We start from the raw sequence: 14,148 nt of genomic DNA on the forward strand, positions 1-14,148 counted from the left end.
CCAGGAGCTCATATGTCCCTTGTCTCCGTGATGCAAAAACCCTTGTTGTGCCCAATTCAGGCAGCTGTATCGAGTCTACTCTAACAAAAAATGGAAAAAGAATCGTCGCGTCGCAATTCCGGTAGGTTGGCCTAACGTTTGTGAGGCTTTCTCTGAATGAAGGGATCGGCCTTCTGCTTCTTCCTGTGGATGACTGGTCCGTTTGGTCCACCCTGTCCAGGAGGCTAGGGTTTGTGTTAGCCTCGTTCAGAAGTTCAGGGTCTCTTAGCTGACTTACTCTCTGTGGCAAATTACGGTTCTGCGGAAGTGAAGAGTTGGTAGGCAACGTCCTCGAAGACGATGCCGTCGTCTCCATCGCCGGCGGTCGTGCAGCTGGTGTCAGACCGAGGGCTACCATGGCAGAAGGGTCCTTCGCCGGCTTCGGTGCCTTGGGCTCCTTGGCCTGGATCATGGCTTTGGGCCCCGTCGGTGGCGGTCTGTTGGGCAGCCGGTTCTGTTCGGTCGCCATCTATAATTGTTGTGTTAGGAATTGCTGGGGAAGATTCTCTGCTATTATCATTGCTCGTGTCGTCACATACCCTCTTCGCGCCACGCTGTCCTTCATTGGCATCAGATGGTCTCTTCTTGGACTCTTGCTTCGCCGTAGATGATTGGATAATTGGTGGCCGATCCGAGTTTCGGGCGGCAGAATGGTGTGCGTCGCCTCGGTTGTTTCCCTCCCAGGAGCCTGATCGACGCTCCGGGACGGGGTAGTTTGTCGGTGGTTGCTGGGCCGGCTGAGACGGCTTTCGGGGCTGCGCCGTGGGCGCCACATCTGCCAAGTCCACGTCTTTGATCTGAAGCTGGTCCACTATCTCAGCATCAAAGTCATTCTTCTGCGCGGGTTTCGGCGGCGACGGGGGCAACGCCTGTAGAACGCTCGGCTTCTGCAGCATTGACATGACATCTCCCTTGGTGTAGAGTGATCTTTGCTTGGCGTTGTCGATGAGCTTATTCCAGAACTCTCCCTGCACCAGGGCTCTAGAATCTCCCAAAATCCACAGAGAGGATTTAGCACGGGTGAGACCGACGTTCATACGTCTAATATCCTTGACGAAACCAATACCGCCGGTAGGATCAGCTCGGACGCAAGAGAAGATGATAATCTCGCACTCTCGACCCTGGAAGGCATCCGTGGTATTGAACTCAATGTCCTCGGTGATCGACTCTCCGTAACGACGCGCGAACTGCCACTTCAGCTCTTGCAACTGAGCTTTATACGGCGTAATGATACCAATCTTGCCGCGCACATCGTAGTTTCGTCCGAAATCCGTCTTGAACCGCTCGTAAAGCTGCATGGCAACCTTCAACTCGGAGTGGTTGACCAGAGAGCGACCCTTGCTGCCCTTTGACTGGGTACCCTCGACATCGAAGAACCGGTAGGGGCCAAGGAGGGCGCTTGCGTGCCAAGGCTGGCGACGGAGTGCGCTCATATCTTCTCCGTCCACAAGCTTGCCTTCGTAGAATTCCAAGCTGGGGAACAAGCTGATCTCGGGGTGCATACGGTATTGGCGGTCGAGGAGATGGACATAGTCAGGATGATTTTGCTGCATTCGGACGAACAGACTCTGGTCGTATCCAAATCTAGCGGCGGATTGAGAAAGCACAGTGGGTGGCAACTGCTTCGGGTCACCGACGAGGATACACTTGGTGCAACCGTACTTCAACGGAATCAGGGCGCTGAGCTCAACACACTGCGCTGCCTCGTCGATGATGACCGTCTCGAACTCGACGTTGAGGTTCTTGAACATCTCGTGACCACTACCGCTGAGCGTGGCGCAGAGAACCTGGGCTCCATCAAGAATCTCTTGCTGGATTTGCCGGCGTCGAATCTCGGCTTCACGACTGACTGTGTTGCCGCTCGTCTTGTCATCGTCAATCTTGGCTCCAATGTTAATCTGAGCACGCTTCAACTGATCGAAAGCTCGCTGCAGGGCTAGCGAAAGATTGCGGTCACCGTTCTTGCGCGCCTCGTCCAGTTTGGGTCGGAGCTCCGCCAGTTCGTCTCTGATTTTGGCCGCGTCGTTATGCATCTTGTCGCGTTCCTCCTTGGCTTTGTTCTGCGTGGTGTCTCCCTCGAGTTTCTTCTTGACCAACTCATCGAGAGTGACGTCTCGGACGGCGGCGTTGATTGCATCGCTTCTTCCCAGACGAAGCACATTGATCTTGTGGAAAGACCCGGTCATCGTCTTGACGCCCTGCTTCAGACGCAACACCAGCTCGTCTACAGCGGCGTTACTGGGAGCGCATACCAGAAGCTTCTTCGGCATGGCGGCTTGGCCCTGAGTAGGAAGCTTGGGCTTGATAGCCGTTCCAGGGGGTTGGATGTTGCCGGTGAGCAGCGAGCCGACCATGGCCACAATTGTCTTCGTCTTGCCCGTACCGGGAGGTCTGTAAAGTGTTAGCGTATATATAAAAGATGAGAGGAACGAAATGGTCCTTACCCTTGAATCAAGGTGAAGCCATCGTTGTCCTTAGCACCGAGAATGGCTTTGGCCTGACCAGGGTTGAGCTGGTAATTCTGCATGACGCCTTTGACAGCCTCGTCGCCGTACTTCAGAATGGGCGATGGCTCGGCTTTGAGAACCTCAAGCATGAGGTCGTAGTATTGCAGACTCTCAAGGGCTGCATACTCTCGCTCAATAGTCGTCATGTTGGTGATCTTGACGGCTTGGAGTTCAGCGCCAACACCGAGGGCATTGATGGCAAGCAAGGGGTTATTCTTGCTATTCAAGCGGTATGTCACTTCCAGCCTTTCCTTCTTGTACGTGGTTTTCCAAATTCTTGCCAGAGCATGGGCTTCAGACTTGTCCGTCAGAGGATCAGTGCTCTTTGACACCAAAATAATGTCACCCTCTGATAGCAGCCTTTCCTTGCTCTCAGTCTTGGGAATGCTGGCAGTCACTTCAAGGAATTTATCAACATTCATACGAGACGCGATCTTGAGTCCGTACGGCTTAGACGTCGACTCATCTTTGGCAGTCACAAAAGATCGCCAGGCTTCAGAAATCAGGAGACCCAAAAAGGTCTGCTTGTACTCCTGAGGGTGGGCATACGAGCTTGCAACCCGTGTAATCGCCATTGAAGACGAGGTCGAGGGCGGATCATTGCCCTCGTGGAAGATGTCCCATTCCAGGATGGCTTGATGAAGTTGATCCATCGGGGGGATCAAACGCGCACGCATATCCTTGGCAGAGCGTTGTACCTTTACCTTCTTGACTGGGCCTCGCGTCTTTTCGAGCAGTGCCCGTTCGCGACGTCTTTGGGCTTCATCAACAGCCTTTTGGCCTTGTTGGCCCTTGTTAATGAGGTTGTTGAGATCCTCCTCTCCAGAATCATCATCCTCTTCCTCGTCGCTGTCGACCAGGATTTGACTCTTCTGCGTTGTGTGTTCTTTGCCAACTACACCACTAAGTCCCTTTAGCCCCGAGCCCTCACCCACATTGGCGGCTCCCCGGAGAGCGCGAACTCTTGCAACCTCATCGGCATCTCTCTTAGCTTTCTCCAATTTGGCTTTCTTGCGCGACTCAATGAGGGCGTTCTTCGATGCTTGAGTGACCACTGGCTCAAGCTTGGGCTTGACGGCCATGCGGGGGATGGCTGGCGGCGCTTTCTGGCGAGCGGCCATTTGGTCCAAGATTGATCTTTTCTTGTCGACGGAACTGCTGAGCTCGAGAACGTCGTCCTTGTTTGACCGAACGGCCTGGGACGTTGGTGTTGAAGAACCGGACTTGGACCAGGCATCGAGGAAACTCTGTTTCTTTGGCTTCTCCTTAGAAACTGGCTGGATCTGGATGATTTCAATGTCATCATCTTCACCCAGAGCTTTCAGAAGCTCGGCACGCTGTTGGTCATTCATGTTGGTAGTGACTGGGTAGCGGCCGGTTGTCGATAACTTGATGCAGGAGTCTTGGACGTAATTCTTAGAGTCGCTGGGGATGTCGATTGAATTCTCACGCAGTCTCGTCAGTAACTTGGCCACAACCTTGACCGTGACTTCAACCAGGTAGGTATCCCTCAGTCGAAGCATCCTGACAATGCCAAAGAGGTGACGCTGAGGATCCTTCAGAAGCTGTTGCATCTTGGTCAGCTCTTCTTCTTTCGGCTTTGCCTGCTTCACATCGTTCTGCGAGGTAGTAGCTTGCAGCGCCGATGCAAATAGACCATCCTGGGCAAGCATGCCGTCTGCCAACTCGATGACATCGCGACAAAAGTCCTGCATCACTTTGATATCGGCAAGATGAGACCAGTTGCCGGTAGATGTGAACGCGACCTCGATGTATCTCCAGTGGGCAACCCACCAGCCAGTGACGGCGATCTGTTCATTGCTGTCCAAAGTTTTGGATCTGAGGATGCCAGATGAAAGATCACCGAGACCTGAGAGCACGACTTTGGCGGTGTTGATGATATTGCGAGCGGGTCCCCATGCTGCATGTGCCGGCTCCATGATTCTTCTTATTGCGAAAATCATTGAAGAGAGAGTGGTGCTAAGATTCCGTTCAAGTAAAACGGTGAGTGCGTCCTCCTTGGAAGGCTGTTCAGTAATCAACTTGATAAGTTCGGCACTGGCACTGCTGATTTCGTCCTCGCCGTGGACTGTGAAAGCAATGATGGGCCGAATGCTCTGGGCCATGAGGCACAGCTCGTTGAGTTGCGATGACGTAAACTCGCACATTCGCTGCAGAACGCGTCCGAGTGCCTCCGCAACCATTTGGAAACGGGCATTGAAGCTCTTCTTCGCCGGATCCAACTTTTCAGGTTCCTTCTTATTAGGATGGAATCTCTCAACGTTGATAAGAGGAGCCATTGCCATCAGCATGGTCTTGGCTAGGATGAGCTTGCCTTCGTAAAGGTTTTCCAGGAATCCGTCCCACAAGTCTGCCGATTTGCGGGTGACGGCAGTCTGGATCGGCTTGGGCGTAGCCTTGCGAAGTTCGAGATGCTCCTCAGCAGTTACTCTAGAGTCCAAGCTCAAGGCGGCACTAATGACGCTCATGGCTGCCTTGGGCACACCCAGTGTGTGTTGATCCGTGCTTCTGGTGTCCGCACCTTCGTTGATGATATCTTTGTACTTGAGAGTGACGTTGAGAATTGTGTTGATGTAGACAGATGTGGTGCCTGAGATGACATCAATTGTAGGGTCCAGAAACGATCGCAGGACATGGTCTAGCGCATCTAAGCCAGCCCTGATACAAGCGGCCTTTCCTTGCTCTCCGATTCTAGCATCGTGGATGACTTGCTCGAAAAGCAGGTGAAGCAGCTGTTCGCAAGCATCGCCCTTTTGCTGACGTTTAAGTGAGGCAATCCATGTGTTGATCCACGAGGTTGTGATTGACTCGACCGAGTCACTTTTGCCCGTGCCATCGTCATACTTGATGGCGAAGGTCAAAGATTGCGCAAGAAGCTGCTTGAACAAAGGCTGGGAGAGGAGCTGCTCAATGACGACGAATGGTCTCGCGTCACCAATAGTATCCCAGAAAGCCTGTGGTGACGTTTCGAGCAGGACAGTCAAGGCTTGAATGATGAGCAGCAGGATCGCCTCCGACTCGCACTGCATATGAACGAAGAGCAAGTCGTAGATGCTGGGCTTGATCTCCATACCCCGAATTCCGTGCAACAAGAGCTTCTCGTCTAGGGTCTTGATGATCCAGTTGACGGCTTTCCAGAAACGTTCGATCTCCGGAAGGGATGCGGGATCTCTGGGGTTGAGTGCTGAAACTGACTGAATAGCGACCACCAAGTTGTCGTGAATAGCCCAATTGAATTGCTCTTGTGTCAAAGACTTTGGCCGCAGGCGCTCCCAGGACTTTTCGGCGAATTGGAGGCGGACCTTGTCTTCTCCAAAGAGGAACTGGGTCATGGCAGGGAGCAGGACGTTTTCACCCAGCTTGAGTGGCTTCTTGCCAGAGAGGCGGACGAAGACGAACTGGAACAGAGTTCTTTTCTCCGGCACGCTGACGTATGCCATACAACATAGAGCCTCGTAAACAGTGAGCAAAACTGCGCCCTGTTCCTCGCCCAAGTCGCTCCTCGCAAAGGCGCGGCCCTCATTCTCAACCTTCAATATGATGTCCTTGGCCCATTGAAGACCTTTGTCGATTCGGTCGAAATCGAAGCGGTGGAGGCAGTTCTCGATGCCGGCGACGGCTTCCTCTGGCCATTTTCTAAAGTACCATTAGTATGGTCACGGCGAACCCTCGTGGCGTTCTGGCTAGTCTGAACTTACTCGGAAAAGACCTGAAGATACTTCTTGCGATACATGTGCCAGTTGAGGACGCACTTGTCGCAGTTGTGGAGGTTAATAGCCATCCGGCTGCCCCAGGCGTCGAGCCAAACACCAGCCTTATCTTTGCCATAGGCAAGGAGAAGACTAGTCCAGTAGGCGATGTCGAGCCGCTCCTTCCATTTTTCTACTCTCTCCTTCTTCTCTAGAGCTGTGATATCTTCGCCATCAGTGTTTAGGTCGTCGTAGTCCTCAAAATCATCCTCGTCAACCTTGGGACAGAGAAGGTGGAAGTCGGGAGGAATTTGGGTAAACTTCCGATAGCTCTGCTCGAGGATATCCTCGACCGGTTGTGACTCCATTTTACTGCAGTGATCGAGCCCGTCGAGGCATATCGTGAGGGTGATCGAGATCGGACAAGCGCAAGATAGCTCGATGGTTTGCGTTGAGTGACTCGCGATGCGACAGGCGAAGGAGCTTCAGCAGTGGTGGTGGTGGTGAATTCGGAAGGAAGGACTCGTCGTACTCTTGCGACCAAGACGGAAGGTGGTGAGATAGCTGGAATCTGCGCGCGATTCAAATATGAAGCAAAGTCAGACCTTGCGGATGTCAGCTTGAGAGACACACGTGACAGGTCTTGCGTCTGCGAGCCGGAAGATTGTCGATTTTCGTGGTTGTCTCTCCTCGGTTGCTCGGTGTTGCGATAGAAACGGTCTCAAGGTCAGGCAAACGGAAACAGCCTCGTGGGAAAAGAAAAATAGGCTTCAGCGAAACAGCCCGCTGTAGGGAACGGTGAGCTTGGAGGAGGAAGGCCGCGGGAAGGAAAGGGAAAGCCCACGATCTTCTGGTTTGGTTGTTGGAGGGGGAAAGAAGGTAGCTGAAGGCAATCAAAAGGTGAAGCCAGGCAAGTGGGCTGCAAAAATGGCAGTGACACGCTCCGGCCCGGCCAGGACGCGGCCAGGCGTCAATTCCCATTAAAGCGTGTCGACAAGGGGGTGGGGACTTGACCCATCGTGAGGTACCTCATTGGAGGTAGCGCGTGGCAGGCTGAAAGGGTACTGGAGTTTGTGCAGTGGCTAACTTGGACAATGCTGTGGCACAGGAACAAGGAGGCTTTTACTGTGAGCGCACAGACCATACCTTAAATCTCACCTCAAAGCATCCAACATTGGTCCCTTGATGACCTTCTTGGCCCTGCATTCTTCAACAACACCATGATTGAACTTTAGCTTAGCCCATGCTAATGAGTCCATGTCATACATGAATGAATTCAACGAACAACTAAGCATTTCTATTTCTGGCAAACCAATATCTATCTATCTATCCTGGCTTCCTGAGACCGCACCAGCGGCGTCTCTCTGAAGTCTAGTTTCACAGTATGGCAATGTTGGAAGACCAACATGAATAGAAATCCATGACTGGGCTCTCTCATGGTGTTCATTACCTCCAAAGTGACCACTGGCATTTAGATTTTGTACTCAGTTGGATATGAATCACAGACAAAGTCGTCCCAAATAGCAAGAAGCTCCCTCAGGCTCAAGTTAGTGCAATAGCAACATTAATGTATGGCATAGTGGAAATCAGGGAGTGTCACTGCCTAGCAGTTCTCAATCATGTTTTGGCTCAAGCTAGTTGAATTCCGCCGGTCCGCAATCAGATCTCCCAAATGAAAGCACCCCACATATGCCCTTCTGGGTAACTTCGTGCGCCCATCACACCATGCTATGGATGAGAATGGCGACCCGCCGCAGATAATAGATCCTCCAGATGCCTCCCCCAAAAATAGTCTTTTCATGACGTGTCTCTTTTGCGGATGATCCATCTCGATGATAGATCCAGCCACCTAAAATCAATGTAACGCATTCCCTTGGTCCCAGAGACCCAATGCTCTCCTCCCCGGGCTAAACGATATGTTCGTCTAATCGGCCCCTGATACACCAGCTTGAGGCTTGGTGGATTTTACCCACACATCGAGTGTGCCCGACTCTCTCACACTCTTGTTCTTTACCTTCGCCTGAGTCTGTTTCTTGTCACGAGCCAGGAGGTGCTCAAGTGGACAGACAGTACTATTCCACTTCGTAGTACCTTCCACTGTCGACCCTTGGCAACGGTAGCAATTTCCACCGTGCTCAATGAACAACTGATGAAGTCCATACTTGAGGTGGTCGGGTACTCGAAAGTCGCAGTGCATGTATGTGTCGTTCGGGCTTGCTTTCATGGGGGCCCATCCCAGCCATCTTGTCATCCGATGTACGTGGGTGTCGACCGCAAAGCTGGGCATCTGCAAATTGAATAGTAGAAGACAAGAAGCAGTCTTGACTGCGACCTGGGGGTATTTGACGAGTTCCAGCATTGCATCATGTGGCTTCATGATTCGGATGTGATCCAGTGTTAGTATGCCCGCATTAATCTTGCTCAGCTGGTGGTCCCTTTGTTCTGGGCTCAATCTCGCTGTCCCAGGCGAATTGCTGGGATCTTTCGTTTCTTTCTCCTTGAGGTACATCTTTGCCCTTTTCTTGTTATCTTTGCGAATCATGCTGAGGCACGTCTTGATGGCATTATACTTTGTGGGACCAAGTCCACCTGGTCGAAAAGCCTCTAGCACTGCATCTTTCGGGGCCTTTCGCAGAGCATTCCAATTGATACTCTCTGGGCCAGGTCCTTTCTTGTCAAGCATACCAATCAGTTTGATGATATTTTCTATCACCTTGTCGGCGCTTTCTCGGGTGACCGACTGGCTGATGATTGTTCTCATCATGGCATCAACCAAGCATGGCACTTCTCCACACCCAGCGACATTGGCAGAAGCTGGCGGTATTGTGGCTGGTTGGATAAAGTTAAGTGCTTTGCGCTTCGCAGGCTCTTCACTCTGCTCTCTCTTTTGGTATTCCTGAACAAGGATGTCGTAGACAACCTGGCACTCCCCTGCACTAGGTCCAGGCCAGTCGCGGTACGGTGTCTCTCCTGGCATTAGTTTATAATCCTTCTCCTTGACGACCTTCTGTTCGTCCTCTGAATCTAGGTCGTTAGTTGAATCTGGATCGCTTCCTGCTTTGTCGATCGCCTCTTCGTTTGCCTCACTGAGATCCACGGTCGTTGTTGTCGGCTTCTTTAATCGCCGGTATCTCTTGGAAGCTTTCTCTAAATCTTCTGCAGTCATGTTCTTTCTCGTCGACGCGAAATCATCAGAGCAGCTGTTTGGGAACGAGTTCTCATCTCTGACAATGACCTCCAGGTTGGAAATGTAACTTCCTAAACCATGGGGGAGATCTACCCTGGTCTCCTGGGTAGATGATGCGTCCTTGGATGCGGCTTTCACTCGCTTAATCGCTTGTGGATGGTAATCATCCTCTTCGTTGTCTTCAGCGTGTCTCTTCACCCCAGGAGCAGCCGATCGTAACATTCTTGTGCCCCCTGAAGGTCTTTTGTTGGTAGCGTTCTTGATAGAAGCCAGCCAAAACTTTCTGTCTTCTTTTGGTGAAAGCACGTTTTCTTGGTCCGCTGGCTCTGGAGGACTCCTTTGGGGGGTATGTGTGGTAGAAGTTTGGTAGAATGCCTCTTTATCTGCTGGTCGACGGACCGTCCCGTTGTGTATCGGCAATTGAATCGCTCCTGCGTCCGCTGGAAGTTGGATCGCTCCAGCATCGATTGGTGATAAGATCGCTCCTGCATCAGCTGGTGGTGGGATTGCTTTTGCACGCACGGCCAGTTGGACTGTTCCATCTTCTACTGGTGAAGGAAGTTTTCTCCCATCTACAAGTGAATGTGTGCCTCCTTCGTCTGTTAGAGATACGACACTTTACAAGGTGGCACGCTTACCAGGAGACTGTTTGGACGTTTCTGCTTCTTCTAAAGGTAAAAGAATCTTCTGGGCAGCTCGCCTGGTCGCACTTCGAGTTTGCATGATTGTGCAAGAAGAATAGGACAATAGGTCAACAGTCCACGAAGACTCAGTAGCTATTGATTGATCCAGTGAGATAGCGCGAGTACAATGTGCTCTACTTCGTGGCACAAGTGTAGGGGAATGTTATGGCGATCAGGGGCCCAATAGCAAAGAGGTATCGGTAGGTTTCTGGCTTGTTTCGAGACTTGATGCATTTATTTTGTAGAGACTTTCCCTGAGTTGATGTCTAGAAAGTTTATGGGTCGTTGGTCGTTGTCAATCACGCTTTGAGGGGCGATGTTGGGATGAGGTTGGATGTAAGCGTGAATCGCCGTTGTGTATTACGGATGAATTAAGCGAAGTCTTCCATCCCAACTACGTACCTTATCTAGAAGGATCCATATGGGATTGATCGAAATTTGCCTGGCCTCGATTTTGGAAGGAAGGAATTCAAGCAGAGGTGGGAAGGCGTCAAGAGGTGTGGGTGCCTGCCTTATTTTCCCGGGTCCCTGGCGTTACATTTGGTATCTACTGCTGTTCACGGTATCGCTACTGCCTGAGGAACCTCACTCATGAAAGTTTGTGTAAGAAAGAAAAGGTTCCTGTGCTGCTTTAGTAATGTTTGAGTGCCAAAGAAAGAGAGGGAAGAGAGGGAAGAAAGAGCCTATGAAACCAGCTTAAGCATTCACTATGGTCGTTGGTGAAGGGAGGCAAGGCCCACAAGGAAATGTCCAAGCACTCACACAATGAGTTTGAAGATATTTTGAGGATTTTGTGTCATTCGTCGATGACAAAGTCACGGAGGGAAGTTATGACACGCTTAAGCAAGCAGACGATAGTTAGGCGTCAAGGCGGTATGATGTTATTCTATGTTATTTATCTCGCCATCTCGGGAGCTCAAATCTGTACTTAGGCCTCTGAGGTGGCGTTCAAATGGATGAGAATATGACTGAAAGACTTCACATGAAAGACTTCAAAGTTGCTGTTATGATCTACCTCTGGGTCAAGAGGTCAAGAACAGCTATGGGAGGTGAGGTGAGGGCGAGAGCAAGTCGGGTTATCCATTTCAAAAGAAGCAGGGGATTACCTGACCAGCGACCTATCCGGTTGTTTTCAAGTACTCTACCAAATATTCAGATGGTCTGAATCTTCTTCACATGCTAGATCCATATCAGAAACTTCTCCACCCTCAAATACTCCTCGTTCTTCCCTATCCTGTCCTCCATTGGGCAGGCAGTAGCCGTAGCTCCTGCCTCGAGGGCAACTTCAACCCCTTAGGTACGCCCAATCGGCTTCATCTTCTCAATCTGAGAAATTGACGCCTCACAGACTTTTCTCACCTCCAACTATCCCACTTGGACCTTTCGTTTTGACAACATCTCGAGCGGCGCAACCAAGATCTGAGCGACCAAGTGCCTGAATTGGCGCCAACTAGCAGCAGGCAAGGTTGAACGAACAAGTCCATTATAGGGTGGAAGAGGATAGTCTCACCGAGGCTCTCAAGGCTGACATCAACAAACCAACAGACTCGAATACCGACAACTTTCCATACACAGTCTCTTTATCTTGCACCCCCAGCTGATCAGACAGCCAGTCCTCGACCATCAAAGCAATGGCTACCGCTGTATTCTCGGGCAGTAGCCCCTTCGCGGCCATCGTCGTGGATGATGATCACACATCTGAGGATAAAACCACGACAGAATGGCAGCGAAGGGTCAATGCCTATCGCCCTCAAGGCCGAGAGAACTCTGTCGTCACCATCAACAGTGATTTCGACGTCCTGGAACAGAAAGAAGAGGACATCGCCGACAGAGAACTCGAAAATCTTATCGATCTTACTGTTGAAGATGACCCGGTTGTCCGACACCGTCGACGACGTCGCCAACCGCTCCCCGCCAAGAATCCTGAGCGTCATCACCAGAGCATAGGAACTGGCCAACGGCTGATCAAGCTCAAGAAGTTTTATGAGCTGGATCCTTCACAATGCCCCAAATCGGCGTTAGAGCCGCATTTTCTTCTGGTGAAAAATATCACGGAGGACTTGATCACCAACAAAATCACAATTACCGGACTGCCGTTTGTCAGAGTACGCTCACTCATGGCCAAGTTGCCGCGAAAGTTGAATGAGGTGGCCGTCGTCTACGAACTAGACGAAAACGACGACAGGACGATCAACGAGCAGGCAAGCATTGAGGTCCCCTTGTCGGCAATCATCGGACCTTCCAGAAGCTTTCACACTACGAATGCGCTCTACCCGCACCATCGCTATGACCCGAAAGCCTTCGCCAACCTAGAAGCAGTCGAGAAGGAAGGTCCACTGGTGTGTCGGTGGAAGTACTTCATTCACTACCGAGACTCACGCGAGAAGAAAACAAGCAAAGCTCATCATTGGACGTTGGAACGTGTTCGAGAGCACGAAGTCGAACGAGAAGACTTCAGGGTATCTGAGGAAGATTTGCGATCTGACTGGCGAGGCGTGACAATCCGCGGAGGCGCACATCTTCCAGAGACGCAGCCTCAGGTGCTTGGAAAACCCACCGAGAAGCAGAAATACACAGTCTTCGATTCTTTCTGCGGCGCCGGCGGCTTCTCGAGAGGCGCCGAGCGGGCAGGGATGAAGGTCCAACATGCCGTCGACTCCTGGGACCGGGCGTGCAACACCTACCGCCAAAACTTCCCGGATACCAATCTCTTCGAGATGACTGTCGACGAGTTTATTCTTCACCAAAAAGATGTCCCAATGAGAGTTGACGTTCTCCATCTATCGCCGCCATGTCAGACATGGTCACCGGCTCACACCATCGCGGGACAAAACGACGAGGCCAATATCGCCTCGCTCTTTGCCTGCAGAAGTCTCGTCGAGAAAGTGCGCCCTCGACTCTTTACGCTGGAACAGACCTTTGGAATACTGCAGCCGGCATTCTCACCGTTTTTCAACACTCTTCTGATGGGGTTCACCGAGTTCGGGTATTCTGTAACTTGGAAGCTGGTCCATCTCCAGACCTGGGGGCTCCCTCAAGTCCGAAAGAGACTGATTATGATTGGCGCCTGTCCCGGAGAGAAGTTGCCCCCCTTTCCCAGAGCAACCCACTCTGAGACGGGAGCCGGCGGTCTGGAAAAGTACGTGACTATCAAGAAAGCACTCGAGAGGATCACGAATGACTGCTCCTGGCACAACCCGGAGGAGGAGATGAGAGACACTTTGCCCACGGGCTCAGTCGTGTCCAGCCCGGATGAGATCTTGAAGAGAGCCATCACATGCTCGGGAGGCGGAAATATGCACTATTCGAATACCAGAGCCTACACGGTGCGTGAGTTCGCCAGCCTTCAGGGGTTCCCCTTCTGGCATCAATTCCCCAAGGCTCCCAAGTCAGCCTTGAAGAAGCAAATCGGGAATGCATTCCCGGCGTGCGTTGTACGACCGCTCTATGAGCACCTCAAGAATTGGCTTCTAGCCGAGGACGGCCTCGCCCCTGCCTGCGACGTGAGAGCCAGCGTTGGCGGAAGAGCCAGCGTTGGCGGAAGAGCCAGCGTTGGCGGAAGAGAACTGGTGTTCCTGACCGAGGCGCCTGCGCCTACGCCTACGCCGCGCCGCGTCCCTGTTCCCGTCGCGATGCCGTCGCTCTTGAGAACCCAGGGAGACTCTGCGAGCAACGCTATGGTGCTTGATGAAGATGAAGATGATCAGATTGAGATCAAGTTCTACGGGGAGTCCGACATTGAGATGTCTGACGTGCCCGAGGCGTCTAGGAGCCCGGATACCCCTGACACGCCGCTGTCTTATTACCGGTACCGGTCTCGGTCGAGGACGATGTCGCTTGGACCGTCTCCAGAGCCGGTGCAGTCTGGGCTGAAGGACTCGCCTATTGTGATTGACTGAAGGGGTACAAGAAGGATTTTATTGTGTGTGTGGAAATTTGCGAACTTTGTCACGTTGTCATTTCTGAACGACGACTTTGCACGACAGAATAGGAACAGGAACGAAAAAAAGGAGTGGTGTTGA

The 14,148-nt window shown here is 51.9% G+C and overlaps 3 protein-coding genes across 3 annotated transcripts; 1 reads left to right on the plus strand and 2 right to left on the minus strand.

Moving 5' to 3' along the window:
- Positions 1–131: 131 nt before the first annotated feature.
- CLUP02_08881 (helicase sen1) lies at positions 132–6,624 on the minus strand (the record flags this gene model as incomplete). Its single annotated transcript, XM_049287862.1, has 5 exons — positions 132–224; positions 278–508; positions 579–2,430; positions 2,484–6,203; positions 6,266–6,624. 5 exons carry the CDS (start codon positions 6,622–6,624, stop codon positions 132–134), a joined length of 6,255 nt encoding a protein of 2,084 aa, XP_049145005.1.
- Positions 6,625–8,180: 1,556 nt separating this feature from the next.
- Positions 8,181–9,665, minus strand: CLUP02_08882 (HhH-GPD family base excision DNA repair protein; the record flags this gene model as incomplete). Its single annotated transcript, XM_049287863.1, has 1 exon — positions 8,181–9,665. The coding sequence occupies one exon, from the start codon at positions 9,663–9,665 to the stop codon at positions 8,181–8,183; it is 1,485 nt and encodes a 494-aa protein (XP_049145006.1).
- Positions 9,666–11,757: 2,092 nt separating this feature from the next.
- CLUP02_08883 (C-5 cytosine-specific DNA methylase) lies at positions 11,758–14,025 on the plus strand (the record flags this gene model as incomplete). The annotated part of the gene is made up of 1 exon (XM_049287864.1): positions 11,758–14,025. The coding sequence occupies one exon, from the start codon at positions 11,758–11,760 to the stop codon at positions 14,023–14,025; it is 2,268 nt and encodes a 755-aa protein (XP_049145007.1).
- Positions 14,026–14,148: the final 123 nt, after the last annotated feature.

The sequence above is a fragment of the Colletotrichum lupini genome, chromosome 4, assembly GCF_023278565.1.
Source record: "Colletotrichum lupini chromosome 4, complete sequence".
NCBI lineage: Eukaryota > Fungi > Ascomycota > Sordariomycetes > Glomerellales > Glomerellaceae > Colletotrichum > Colletotrichum lupini.